This window comes from Nematocida parisii, assembly GCF_000250985.1.
Source record: "Nematocida parisii ERTm1 unplaced genomic scaffold supercont1.11, whole genome shotgun sequence".
Classification (NCBI taxonomy): Eukaryota; Fungi; Microsporidia; genus Nematocida; species Nematocida parisii.
Window position 1 is genome coordinate 2,149 of NW_013524656.1, and position 14,139 is coordinate 16,287.

The following is a 14,139-nucleotide window of genomic DNA, read 5'->3' on the forward strand; positions in this document are numbered from 1 at the left end:
AAATACTCTTTCGTATGACTTTTTTTTATTTTTTGAAATAGATTTATTGTCATTTACTATCTGGTCATTCAAGATAGTATATACAGCATTTACAAACTCAATATACTTTTCTTTTGTGTCAATAAACTCGTATATATACGACTGAATAAGGAACTGCACGGTACTTAAGAACTTTCCTTCCATGAACTGCTCATATGTAGTTGGCTCAGTGTAGCCTTCTTTTTGTATGTAAGTTATTGCATCTCCTGCATAGTTTTTCATAAAGTTAATAAGTTTAACTGTTTCTGTGTGGTAAGTTTTAATTTTTTCTTCTGAATTTTTCTTGTTTACATAAAGTACTAGGCTCTGGTCAACATATATATCTTTTTTGTTAGTACTTCTCAGAACAAGTTTTTTCTCTTTTTTCTTTTCTTCTATAGCAATAGGAATATCCACCTGCTCAGACAGGAGGAAAAGGGCTGCCAGGATGTTCATACTCTGTGGCTGCACTTCATCTTTTAGCAGAAAAGAAGTGGGTGCATCCAGTCTTCCTGCTATGATGGAAAGTGCACCATCAGCGCATGGAAACATATTGATTAGATGTGTATGAAATCTAAGAAAATAATCATTCTTTGCTTTAAATTTTTTCGGGTCATATATATCATCATACGCTTTGTCATTGACTGGCTTTTTTTCGTATTCATAAATTAATCTGCCATGTTTATATGTTTTTATCAATTTATGCATCGTGTCTATTTCGTATGCATATAATCGTTTGTTATGTATATATCCGCTCTTGCGCATAATGTCTGCTCTGAGTGGACCAAGTGATCCATCTGGATTTATTACCAAGTTACCTTCTTTACTAATAATTTTGGTGTTTTCTATTATCTTTATATCACTCAACTCAACTCTTGCACATATCGTGTACATCATCACTAGTAGCTTTATAATCATACTATTGTTCATCCTAGAAATAAATTTTTAAAATATATATATTTTTTGTTTTTAATAACTCCGTGCTATCTTTACTATTAATTGGTTAATGCATAATAAACACTTATGAGCGTGCCTGATTGCATATATAACATAAAGTATTCTTTGATTGGTTACTTATTGTCCTTCATACCATCTCCTATTTAAATACTCATCAAAATTATTCTAGCTATACTACAATAAGATTGGCTCTTTGAATTAAATATACTGCTACACTCTTTAATACACACTTTGCCTTCTATCTCCTTATTTGTTCTCTTCCTGTTTAGTCTCCTCCTTTCTCTTCCCTTCCTTCCTTCTCTCTTCTCTTTCTCTTTCTCTTTTTCTTTTTATTATTCTGTTTATATAGAAGGTATAATAATTCAATATGTAACACATACACTAATAAAAATATTACTATACAATTTATTTTTAAAATCGAATTTATTTTATTTATTCTCATACTATAGAACAGTATATCACAATAACAAACCAAACCAGGTGGACAGCAATATTAAAAGAAATCACCAAGTGTTTATGTATAGAAAAATGCACATCACACAAACAAACCAGCAGTGAAATATTAATTATTTATTTTAGATTATACACAAATGGCACTAAATAGAGTCAATTAATATAACTATAGAGACAGAATAACCCGAAAATTCTAAAACTATTTACTAGTAATTTTTATTATTTAATGTGAACTATGCATAATTTATTAAAATTAAAATATTATTCGGGCCTTACATTTTTTATTTCTATGCTCTCTTAATAATAAATGCATGTATATAGAGAAAACAGTATATTCTTATAACTTACACACAAATAATTCAACACGCGCTTATGTATTTCTATACGTAAAAATATTCAAAACTCTCTGGAAAAATCCTTCTTTACTAGGCAGAGTAGCGCTGTTTATTTTGTTCATAATACAGTTGTACTTCTCAACACTTTCAGGGATTTCTTTATTGCACAGTAGATCCTTATTCTTTTTTAAATATTTCAATATATAGGAATGGTTAAGAAACATACAATCCCATTTGTTGTTTCTATTAAAGCTATAATTAACGTCTATTTGATCCATTAGAGTCTTTGTAATCTCTTCCTTAACATCAAAATTGTATAATATCACATTAACAGCCCATCTTAAATAAATAACAAACATATTTGATCCATCTGGCTGCACAACTGTTTTATCTACTATGTTTATGAGCTCTAAAAGCGTTTTAGTTGGGTTATTAGTCTTTTTAGAAAATATTACTATATTTTCAATTAATAAAGATCCTAGAATAATATCATACTTCTCATCACTATTTGCTACAACTATCATCAACTTTTTAAAACACTCTAATGAAATCTCATGAGGATAGTTTAATTCCACTAAGATTTTACTATTTATTAGGCGGAATTTATCATTAGTAATTGTAGCAGCCTCTTCCCAGCCGCTCTCAATTTTTGCATAGTAGCCCTTACCATCTTTATTAAGAAAGCAATAAAGAAGCATATCTTCTCTTGTTACTCGATCATCCAATGGAGTACTTCCTATAAGATTATTGGTAAACCGAACTAGTGAATTGTTTTTTGGTAGAGTATTCTTTACATTCATAATCAAGAAGTATCCAACAATGCTTGCTTTTTGTTCAACAGATCGAATCATCCCGTGAAGTAAAATATCATTTATATTATCATGGTTATTTTTAATACTTTCTTTAATCCGGCTAAATACAGACTTTTGCTCCATCTTAGCAAGTTCTATGTTTATGTACTGTCTAATTGTGCATGCAGTGTAACTCTCTATATTACTATAAGTATTCTGTATTTCAGTCAGCTTTTCTTTAATAATATTTTCCTCTTCACTAGACAATAGGTCTTCCAATAAGCTTAATGAGGAATGACCAGGAGTTATCTCTACTAATATTCCATTTTTTTTCTTATTGAAAGTATATACTAGCTTAAACTCACCAAATAAGTCCAGATTATTATCTTCTCGCGTACCTACTGTGAATTCGTCACACTCTATTTCAAGATTCTTGTTATTTGATAGCTCCTTGAATATTTTAGTCAAGCATTCTTCTATATCAAGCTCATCATTAACCTTCCTATCAGCAAGAAGTTCTTCTAAGCACTTAATTTCTTTAACTACTTCTTCTTTGCTTCCAGTTATATTCGATAAAACATAGAGAATATTCAACAAACTGCTTTTTAGCTCATTTGTCTTCTCCTTTTTATAAAGAATCTTGGCATTCTTCAAGTCTGCCACTACTCTACACCAATCTTGGTGCATTGTATAATCAGTGACTTCAGTTGGCTCAGTGTACTCACAGAAGAATTCTTTCAGTGGCTTAGTTTCTTCATTGTCGGGCAGATGGTCTGTATTGTACTTCTTTTTATTTGGATCATATACTAAGCATAAGAAAAGACCCATCAGAGTCGTTTCTACACAATTGGAGTACTTTCTGCTTTCATTGTTTATGAACTCGCCCTTTTCCCGATCATATGATTTGGCCCGAGTATAGGACGGAAGCTGTGATGAATCCATGAATGGAAATATTTTATACTTGTCTATTGTATCCTTAAGATCGCAAATAATCTTAGTATGGTCGATTTCGTTTGATTGTGCATCTTCTTTTACAAAGCACTTGTTAAGTACTCTTTCGTATGACTTTTTATTTTTTATCTGGTCGTTCAAGAGAGTATATACAGCATTTACAAACTCAATATACTTTTCTTTTGTGTCAATAAACTCGTATATGTACGACTGAATAAGGAACTGGGACGTGTTCAAAAATTCTCCTGTCATGAACTGCTCATACGTAGTTGGCTCAGTGGGCAGTCCCTTCATTGCACTTGGATTCACCCCTTCGTTGTCTATATACTTTTTAAGGAATTTAATAAGACTCAGTAAATTTTCGTTTGTTCTTGGCTGGTTAATGTATGCAGTTGTTCCATCTGCACTTTTTAGAACAAGTTTTTTCTCTTTTTTCTTTGTTTCTATAGTAAAAGGAACATCCACCTGCTCAGACAGAAGGAAAAGGACTGCCATAATGTGCATGCACTCTGGCTTTACTCTATCTTTTATAAGAAATGAATAAATTGAATCCTGTCTTCCTGATACAATAGAAAATGACCCGTCGGTCGAAGGAAACATTTTGACTAGCAGTGCATGGGACTGTGTGAGATATTCATTCTTTTTTGTGTCCTCACAAATATCACTGTATACTTCATCATTTACTGGCTCTCTTGTATAAGCATAAATTGGTCTTCCATCTTCATATTTTTTTTCCAATTTATACAATGTGTTTATTTCTGGCGCATATAATCGTTTGTTGTACATACATCCGCTCTTGTGCATGATATATCCTCTGAGCGGATTTAATGGTCCGTCTGGATAGATTAACAAGTTATCTTCTTCAATAACTACTGAATCTCCTATTGTCTTTATATCACTCAACTCAAGCCTTGCACACACTGTGTACATCGCCAATAACAGTTTTATGATCTTACTGTTTTTCATTCTGGGAATAAATAAAATATTTTTTATTACCTTATTCGCTTTTTTTAATTTCATCTAATTAACAATCTTTTATTTTGATATTTATATTTTAATTTAGAGGAGTTTTCCAACTAATTGGTTATTGTTCTCCTCTTAACGAACTAATCAAATACCGTTCTCCGTTATATTGATTGATCAAATCAACTTGGCCTAATTAATTGTCATTATTTGATTGGTACACTATTTGAGTGGTATGTTTCATAGTATAGCAGTATTTACTGACATACTCACGAGTAATACCGCCATTGCCGCTCTGCTACGTAGTCAAGATAGAGAAGAAAGTGAAGGGAAAGAGCTCATTATTTGTTTAGGAAGCGGCCTAAGTCTGCGCAGATTTAGAGTCCTAAGGGCGTGGCTGTGCTAGACCTAGCGCGGGAGTAGGCTGTCGATACTTTCCTTAGTCTCCTCCTAAATTAGGAGAAGAGCTCAGATTAGATAGTCAGAAATGGATCTACTGATTTTCGATTCTGGCCCATTGTTTTGATAACATCACTATGCGAGCTAGCGCGCAAACGGATCTCCCCTGGAGCCTCACACACAAGCGTGGTGTCGCCATGCACAATATAGTCTAAATTAGAAAATAATTTCGGGTTATATTAAGTATTTATTTTATGTATGGTGTTGGTTTTGGACAATGAGATCCAAAATAGCAATGAGCTCGCATGATGTTAATATATGTGTGTGCATAATTTGTGATAGGCATAGGCATATTGCTATCATAAATGAATGAGATTAAAACTATATAAGAGTTTTTGTATTTCAATAAATAACAAGTTTTCGGATGTCTAAGCCTTCACGAAAAACCAGCTATACCTATCCATTTGATGCCCCTCAAAATCTATATCAATAAACTGTTTTGAACTAAAAAATATAATTTATTCCTATTTTCTGTCTTTAAAACACTAACTACTATAATAATACACTCAGTACATGTGTATAGCATATACACTGCTTAATAGAGACTAAAATATAACAAATACTTACTGCATACTCAAGATGATTTATACCTCATTTTTATTTTAAAAAGATTCGTTGAATTGGTTTTTGCCTTTAATGTACTCACAATCTTTCATACTTTGCAATACTATTTGGATCGCTTTCGTTATATAAATAGTCACTATATATGCTTAAATATTTCAAGACATTGCGTATTCTTATTATGTTCAAATCAATCTGCTCACTACTCCCTTCTGTCAGACAGTCTTCTTCTATAAGATCAAATAAACACCTTACAAAAGCTTTTTTATCATACTCGCCTTCTTTATATCTAGTAAAGCAAGGCCAATAAACCAATTTAAATAATGCTCAATTTCTCTTTAAATGCTTCAGTTGGTTCTATACTGCTGCGTATGGCAAATATAACTAGACACTCCATCAAGTGCATCTGTTTTGCAATAATACAATACCCATTATCACTGGGTCGCGCTGCCCCCATTAGACTGCCAAAGCAGTCTGAAATAGTGCCCAATGGATAGGATTCTGGTGATATAAATAGATCCAATATTGCTTTTTCAAATATGTATTGGTTGCATTTAGAAAACTCATTCAAATTGCTTTTAATTTTCGGGCAATACGCTTTGGCGCCTGCATTATACACAAACCAAATCAGCAAATCTTCTTTTGCCTCCTTATCATTTAGCGGTGCACCCTATAATATTGTTAGCAAGACGAACTAGTGGAGTGCTTGTGTCTAGGAAAGTATTTACATAGAACATCAGAAAGTATTTAACAATATACGCCTTGTGATCAATCGAACTAATCCTTCCCCAAAGGAACAGGCTAGCTAAATCCTGCCTACTGCTGCTAATAATAGCCTGGATTCTTTTCTTACCAATGCTCCTAGCACACTGTTCGCACCCTCCGTCTTTTCCAGCTCTATATTAATATATTGCTTGATTATACACTCTGTGTAATTTTTTGAACTGCTATATGCTGTATGCATCTCATTCAACTTGCTTTGGATAATTTTATTATTTTTGCTAGAGAGGGAGTCTCTCTGTAGATGCAGATTAGTATGCCCAGAATCTGGATTTATCAAAATTTTGTTTTGCACCATTAAAGCTATACACTAGTTTAACTTTGCCAAATACATCCTTCTTATTGTCTGACCGCTTTTTTGGTATTAAAGCTCCGCACACCACTTCAAGATCCTTATTCTTTGGTAGTGCATAGAACATGCTGGATAGAACTTCTTCTATGCCAAGCCCGTCACTTAACTCTGTATCATCTCGCACATGCTTCATGCATTTGATTGCTTCTAGCACTTCTTTTTATTTCCAGTTATTTCTGCTATGGCATAGAGAATGTTTATCCACCCACTCCTAATTTCATTTTTTTCTTTTTTATATACAATGTTTTTATTGCCCAGGTCTGACACTACTCTGCTCCAGTGCTGGTGCATTGAGCATTCAGTGCTTTCTACTGGCTCTTTGTATCTTACAAACACTGTGTGATCAGTTACACTTGACCAGGCACTTTTTTATAAAACAATTTGTAAAAACCTTCCTTGCCTTTTCTCTATTCTCTGGCATAGACTTATTGCTCTCCGCCTGCTCAGTTAAGAGAGTATACACCACCTTTACAAACTTAATGTAATTGTCTTTTGTATCGATAAGCTCATATATGTACGGCTGGACAAGGAACTGTGGTGTGTTCAAAAAGCCTCCCGTCTAAAATTGTTCATATGTAGTTGGCACAGTGGGCAGTCTCATTAATATGTTTGGATTTGCACTGTTTCGGGTTATATACTCTTTCAGAAAGCTAATAAGCTTCATAATCTCTGTGTTCCACTTTTTCTCTTCCTTCTTTAGCTTTGTACCGTCTTTGTATAGAGCCAGACTTTTGCCGATATATGTAACCGTTCCATCTATACTTCTCAGAACAAGTCTTCTTTCCTTTTCTTTCCTTTTTTTATTTCTTCTACAATGGGAATAAATATCTGCTCAGATAAAAGGAAAAGAGCTGCCAGGGTGTACATACACTGCAGGCGTACTTCCTCTTTTATTAAGAATGAATATAGTACATTTGGTCTTCCTGCTACAATAGAAAGTGACCCATCTGCAGAGGGGAAAATTTGGATTAACTGTTTGTGGAAACGGATGAGATACTCGTTCTTTACTGCATCTCGGCAAATATTACCATATACTCTGTCTTTGATAGGATCTCTTGTGTATTTGTAAATGGGCTCATCATTTCCTGTTAATTTGTTTTTTATTCCAAACTATACTCTATGTCTATTTCTGGTGCAAAAAGTTGCTTATTGTACATGTATCCACTTATGTGCATAATCCATCCGGGTTGATTAAGAGGTTGTCTTCTTTGCCAAATACTTCTGCTCCTATACTTTCTATGTCACTCAGCCCAAGCCTTTTACACACTGTATGCAACATTATTAATAGTTTTGTAATTATACCTCTTTTCATTCTAGGTATATTTTTTTAGTTTAAAACAGCTTATTGATATTGAGCTGGTAGAATACTGAATAGAATTATATAAACATTAGAAACATAATATAATCTATAAATGAATATAACCCGAATAACCCGAATCATCTGGCTAGAATGGTATATTTATATATAACCCGAAACAAGTAAAAATGTATTTTTATTTTTACACATTGCATTAAAAAACCTAGCGCTCTATTTAATGCTAGTTTAAAATAAGAAAACATTGGTGAAAAATAATCTGCACATTATAAAGGTAATAGATTATGCCTGATTGCCTAAATGGCATCTTTTTCGAGCTGTGTTCCGGTTAGTTAAGAGTTGCTTACTTGATACAAGAAGACTGCATCTTTTGATATGGCATATAGTTTTTTCATATTTTGCTTTGCTTACTTCATTTTCTGCTATGCCTAGCAAATGCATTTTTGCATCCAGAACATATAAAGCATGGTTAAAATCTACGTTTTTTATATCCCTTGTGTCGCTTATATAGTCACAAGAAATGTATATAGGCTCTAGATACATATAGATACTTTTAATAAGCCTTAGGTTAGACAATGGTTCTGCGCAGGCATATAATAGCCATAAAAACCAAACATGGGCCAGTCCCCGTGCATTATATGCTTCTATTTTCTCTTCCATGCATTTCATTACATTTTGTGGCGCATTAAATCCATACACTTCGATTAATCTAATACAGAATGCATTGAAAGATGTGTATGCCCCAAATATATTAACCACTCTTTTTAAAAAAATAGAATGGCTTAATAGATTGCAGAGAGAATCGTTAAATATTTCTTCTAAGCTGCTTATATCTATTATGCTGCCCAGTAAAACCCAAACATCATTATTATTAAATTCTGCTGCAGTCAGAAGCTCTTCCGGGTCATACTCAATTTTTGCAAAGTACTCATTGTAATTAAAGCAGCACATGCACGATATTAATATTTTCTTTCTGCTAGATCATCAAGGGATACACTTCCTATAATATTTCTAATAATACGCAGCAGCTGATTGTCAGTATGTAATTTTCGTATTTTTCCTCTGTTAATAAAAAAATATCTGACTATAGATGCCTTGTATTCTAGAGAATCTATACGTCCCCACAAAAATATTTTATTTAGAACATTTCTATCTAGCATGGTATTAAGCGCGTTTTGATTTTGTTTTGGTGTTTTTTTCTTCAGCCTCTTTATATTGTTTTTTGAATAGCTCCAAATAATTCTTCCAATGTAGCTTTCCATGAAACTGTAATTTCGGATTGTCTGCATTAGTTCATTTCTTGCATCTTCAGAATAGTCGCTAAACTCTGACACAAGTGAAAACTTAGAATACTTTGGATGGATATCCAGTCCTATACTTTCCTCTCTATTATCAGCCTTAAAACTGAGCGCAATGCTACCAAATACATCAAATGTTTGCCCTACTGCGAGCAGATATTCCAGGGCCGATGATTTAATGCCGATTTGATGATTTCCTGCTAGATGATTAAGAATATTCAAAAATAGCCTTTTTATACTCTTTATTATTTCTGATTCAGACTCTTCATTGTACGAAATGCTAGTTATATTCTTTATAGCAGCTCTTATATTAATATTTTCACCAAACAGCTCATATATCACATATAGAATGTTCTCTAGCCCACCACACAGCTCTGTTCTACTCTCTCTTACATACCTAATGTTTGGATTGTTCAACCTTGATACAACTCTGCACCAGTCTCTGTGTTTTTCCTGGCTTGCACTCTCTGTGGGTACTGAATATTTATTAAAAAATTCTATTAGTGCTGTAGAGGCACCGTGCATATGCTCAGTTGAACATAGATTGGTTTCTGGGTTGTATGTAAGACATGTGAACAGATTCAAAAGCATTGTCTCCACATGGTCACTATACTGTAATGCCTCGTCTTGTACAAAGTCCTCTATGCTCTCTGGATTGTATTCATTCTCTGGCACACGGGTGTAGGAAGGTACCATTTCTATACTTGTGAATGGAAGAATTGAAGATCTGTCTATTTTATATTTTAGGTTGCAAATATCAATAATATGATTTCGGCGCATATTCCTATATAAGCCGTTCTTATCTATAAAGTAATAATCTATAATTTTCTTAATCAGGTTTTTTTGTTGCTCTGATGGTTTTGTTTCCATGTAGTATAATAATTTCTGTAGCAACGTATGTACACTGTCTAAAAACAGCTTGTACTGCTCTACATTGTCTATGTACTCAAAAATATAAGATTGTATAAGGAATCCTGGACTGTCAAGAAAATAACCCAAATTAAAATTCTTTTGTGTTTCTGGTTCTCTACACCTTTCTAAATCAGATAAAAAAGGCTCTATACACAGACTCTTAAAAAACTGCACAATCTTTTCTGTTTCCTTCTGGTATACCATTATTCTTTCCACTTCATTCATAATATTCTCCTGGCGTATGTATAAATCAATGTTCTCTGATACACTGTTTGTATCGTGCATCTGCTGATCTGCCTCTTTGGGCACTATGCTTTCCAACCATAAAGGCAGGTCAATAAAGGAAAATTCGTCAAAATCAAATTTTAAAAGTATTCTCTCACCACTATGTATATTTTTTTCTATAGCAATAGGAACATCAATACCCTCTGAAAGAAGCAGCAGTGCAGCAAGAAGATACAGACTGTCCACCTCGTTGCAGTGCGCTCTTAGAAATCGTGTGAAAGAGTCGTTTCTACATGGCTCAATAGAAAGATTATTATTTTCGCACGGAAACATATAAATCATTGTTTTGTGGTAGTAATATAAATAATTAGGGGTATATCTACGCCCAATACCACTACATTTATATGCTTTATCATTTTCTGGGTTTCTGGTATATATATAGAAATGCTCATTATCTGTTGATTTTGCACTTTTCTTCAGACTATAATCAGTGTTTATTTCCTGTGAAAACATCCGCTTGTTGTACATATAACTGCTCTTGTGCATGATGTACGTTCTGAGTGGGTTTAGTGGTCCATTGTGATTGATTAGTATGTTTTTATTTATACTAAATGGGGTTTCACATATATTTTGTATACCACTCATCTCAAGTCTTGCACACACTGTGTACATCATTATTAATAGTTTCATGATCATACCGTTTTTCATGTTATGTATAAATAAAATATTTTTTATTGCTTAGTTTGATTTTCAATACCATATAATTAACCATCTTTATCTATTATTATTTATATAACTTAGTTTAGAATAGTAAAATAAAATAATTTCAAGCCATCATTCTTTTCTCAGCAACCTAATTAGGCGATGTATTATGCTATCTCTATTAATCAAGCCATCTCTATCTATTTAATTCACCTAAAGTTTATTTGGCGTGTTATTTAATCTATTGAGTTGCCTCAATTGAACATTTTTCTGGCCTGGTGTGATATATTCTTCTGTATATTCCTGTGCTGTGTATGTTTTCTTTTACTATTCTTTCTTATTATTCCTAGTTTTATTTTTAAAACTAAAAGAGAAATAAATAAGAATTGTACTCTATAAATAACTAATATGAACACTTACTTTACACTATAAATAAATAAATTTATAAGAATACTCAAAGCATACCACAATATGCAGATATTACACAAATAAGCAGAAAACAACATAAAAAGACATTTAAGTTTAATATTAAAAGAAAGTGCTGGCTTTATCATACGATGAATCATGCCGATTCTCGTGAAGTCGCATATAGATGTTATATATGAGAATTAAAGCTGTATAAGATGAGGATAATAACAATAAGAATCTTAATTACGTACCAAGAAATAAACAAGTGAAAATAACCAGAAATGAATATAACACCCGAATATTTAGATATGATACCTTCAGAATACACTTCAGAATTTCTTTATATGGTTTAACATTACTATAGCTCAGACTATATTTCTATATATTCATATGTATATTTATGCATGTATGTGCATAGTCCATGAATAAGTATACCTAATGGCTTTTTATATGTTTATCCAATATTTTAATTTAAATAGAAAATGCCTTCTAAGTATAATATATAACCCAAAAAGAAAATATTTAAATAATTATTACATCTCACTAGCTAAAGGAGCACGCAGCTATAATAAACAATAAACAAAGAAGTAAAATAAAATAGGAGAAGTAAAAAATTTTAAGTAATGGTTTCTAGTCCAGAGCACAGAAAGCTATCCGAATACGTACGGAGCCTTGCCCCAAAGGCAAGGCAGATCCTTTATAAATGTCCTGTTGTTTTTTTTGGTCGCAGTTCTTTATCTTATGTATGTCATGACCGTTGGCGAAAAAATGTTCTCTACCGCGGGAGCCTTTCCCGGCGCAGAGGCGCACATAACAAGTGCATTTTTATTCGTGATAGCTTCCTGTATCTCTCAAATTTTATTCTTTGCTCTTTCCTCGTATGCATCAGGAGTTATCTCCTCGCCCATATCTGAGTCGTTCGCACATGTGCAGGTTATGCACGAGTCTCTTGCAGCACAAGTTCCTCCAAACAAGGTGTTTACTAATCTATTTGTATGCTTGGCGGTATCTGCGCTGATCACAAGTGCTGGGTTCTTCCTTATGTATGTGTTCCGCGCAGAGCGAGTAATTCGCCGCATTCCGTCTGGAATGTCAATGGCGCTTTTTGTGTCAATAGGATTCCTCTGTGTATCCTACGCAAATGAACGGGTTCTTGCAGCAGAAATGCCTAAGATACAGCGAATAGTGGCGGTTGCTGGATTTAATATAATTGGCATGGCAGTCACGGTGTTCTTTTATGCCTGCAAAAAGCGCGCACCAATTGTTACCCGGTATAGCGTATTATGGGTAGGCATAGCATTTACCGCAGTTTTTTATATTAGTGCGTATTTATGTGGAGAAACACTCTCTTCTCTGCTGGGTAAAGGATGGCTTTTAAGTGATCCACGCAAACCAGTAAAGCTATCGGTTCCTAACCTTGTTTTTTCATACATTGATGTTAAAACTGTACTAAATCAGCTGCCAGCGATTCTAAAGATTGCTGCCATGAATCTCTTGCAGTTTCCAATAAACTTTCCGCCGGCAAAAGCACAAACAGGACGTACTGCATGCGCGCGGAATGAACTATTCGCAAACGGAGTATGTAATGCTGCCACTTCGTTATTTGGGTGCTCCACACAAGTACTCCCGTCCTCAACCATTGCAGTATATGAATCCGGGTCTAGAAGCACCATAGATACACTTCTATTTGCAATGGCACTAGTGTTTTCTCTTGGCCTAGGATACCAATGCCTGCTGTATATTCCTTTTGCAGTGTTTGACATGCTATTTCTTTGCCTCGGTATGAACATTGTGCTTCAATCAGGAATAGATGCGTATAATGAAGGCTGGGGGGTATTGGCCATTGTATCTGGCGTGTCCCTGGTCTCTGTTGTATCTAATAGTGTTTTGTGCGGAGCGGCAGTTGGTGCCACGTTTTATGGGGTTAAATATATGCTGCACAGAATAGCTAAACCATCGCCACTAATACCAAGCGATGTTTAATAACTGCTCTTTCCTTTGTTTAATATAACCCGAACAACTAGATTGTAACTATAATGTTTTTATATTATGCCCATGGCCATTATCTAAATATAAAAAATTCCTAAGAGTGTAACAGGGATGATAAGACATGTGCAAACATTGATATATGATGTAATTAATAAAAGTTTATAATCTTTAATATTTTAATATGGGCGTAAAGATATTATTCATTTATTTCTTTTCAATATATTGGATTCCTAAATATAAGCAGTTTAATCTAATAACTCGAATTCTCTACAAAAATCCATAAATAGCTAGATATTTTCACATGCAGCACACACTGCAGACGGCATATGGATTTTATCAGCCGCATCTATTCATTCTTTCGGGTTATATGTTTATGTTATGAAATAAGTAATATAGTTTAACTTAGTGTTTACTATATTAGAATTTCCGGCTATACATAGCTTGTGTATATAAATAGAATAAAATCTCTTTAATATGTTCCTAAAACACTATTATTATGCAAAAGTATACTATTACTTAACACATCTAGCACTTCTCGCCATACTAATTTCTTAATTCTACTTTTCACATGCCAGATATATTTTCAGCCGCACTCCCTTTTCAGTTGCTGGTTTCTTTGCAAATTTTCATGAAGTTTTCTTCGCTTGCCATACTAGACAGTTTGAAGAGG

General features: G+C 33.6%; 9 protein-coding genes across 9 annotated transcripts; 2 read left to right on the plus strand and 7 right to left on the minus strand.

The window, feature by feature from the left end:
- NEPG_02614 (uncharacterized protein) lies at nt 1-966 on the minus strand (the record flags this gene model as incomplete). Its single annotated transcript, XM_013204987.1, has 1 exon — nt 1-966. A coding segment is annotated over exon 1 (948 nt), but the record flags the coding sequence as incomplete, so codon positions are not given.
- Nucleotides 967-1,655: 689 nt separating this feature from the next.
- NEPG_02615 (uncharacterized protein) lies at nt 1,656-4,525 on the minus strand (the record flags this gene model as incomplete). The annotated part of the gene is made up of 1 exon (XM_013204988.1): nt 1,656-4,525. The coding sequence occupies one exon, from the start codon at nt 4,523-4,525 to the stop codon at nt 1,799-1,801; it is 2,727 nt and encodes a 908-aa protein (XP_013060442.1). The 3' UTR covers nt 1,656-1,798.
- A 1,279-nt stretch (nt 4,526-5,804) lies between these two features.
- On the minus strand, nt 5,805-6,122 carry NEPG_02616 (uncharacterized protein; the record flags this gene model as incomplete). Its single annotated transcript, XM_013204989.1, has 1 exon — nt 5,805-6,122. One exon carries the CDS (start codon nt 6,120-6,122, stop codon nt 5,805-5,807), a length of 318 nt encoding a protein of 105 aa, XP_013060443.1.
- A 171-nt stretch (nt 6,123-6,293) lies between these two features.
- NEPG_02617 (uncharacterized protein) lies at nt 6,294-6,566 on the minus strand (the record flags this gene model as incomplete). The annotated part of the gene is made up of 1 exon (XM_013204990.1): nt 6,294-6,566. One exon carries the CDS (start codon nt 6,564-6,566, stop codon nt 6,294-6,296), a length of 273 nt encoding a protein of 90 aa, XP_013060444.1.
- On the minus strand, nt 6,520-6,753 carry NEPG_02618 (uncharacterized protein; the record flags this gene model as incomplete). The annotated part of the gene is made up of 1 exon (XM_013204991.1): nt 6,520-6,753. The coding sequence occupies one exon, from the start codon at nt 6,751-6,753 to the stop codon at nt 6,520-6,522; it is 234 nt and encodes a 77-aa protein (XP_013060445.1).
- A 681-nt stretch (nt 6,754-7,434) lies between these two features.
- On the plus strand, nt 7,435-7,689 carry NEPG_02619 (uncharacterized protein; the record flags this gene model as incomplete). The annotated part of the gene is made up of 1 exon (XM_013204992.1): nt 7,435-7,689. One exon carries the CDS (start codon nt 7,435-7,437, stop codon nt 7,687-7,689), a length of 255 nt encoding a protein of 84 aa, XP_013060446.1.
- A 528-nt stretch (nt 7,690-8,217) lies between these two features.
- NEPG_02620 (uncharacterized protein) lies at nt 8,218-8,886 on the minus strand (the record flags this gene model as incomplete). The annotated part of the gene is made up of 1 exon (XM_013204993.1): nt 8,218-8,886. The coding sequence occupies one exon, from the start codon at nt 8,884-8,886 to the stop codon at nt 8,218-8,220; it is 669 nt and encodes a 222-aa protein (XP_013060447.1).
- An 8-nt stretch (nt 8,887-8,894) lies between these two features.
- On the minus strand, nt 8,895-11,076 carry NEPG_02621 (uncharacterized protein; the record flags this gene model as incomplete). Its single annotated transcript, XM_013204994.1, has 1 exon — nt 8,895-11,076. Exon 1 carries the CDS (start codon nt 11,064-11,066, stop codon nt 8,895-8,897), a length of 2,172 nt encoding a protein of 723 aa, XP_013060448.1. The 5' UTR covers nt 11,067-11,076.
- A 1,036-nt stretch (nt 11,077-12,112) lies between these two features.
- On the plus strand, nt 12,113-13,563 carry NEPG_02622 (uncharacterized protein). The gene has a single exon (XM_013204995.1). It carries the CDS (start codon nt 12,222-12,224, stop codon nt 13,461-13,463), a length of 1,242 nt encoding a protein of 413 aa, XP_013060449.1. The 5' UTR covers nt 12,113-12,221; the 3' UTR covers nt 13,464-13,563.
- Nucleotides 13,564-14,139: the final 576 nt, after the last annotated feature.

What these genes read in the sequence shown, in the direction of transcription:
- NEPG_02622 (XM_013204995.1), top strand. Translation starts at nt 12,222, where the DNA reads ATGTATGTCATGACCGTTGGCGAAAAAATGTTCTCTACCGCGGGAGCC.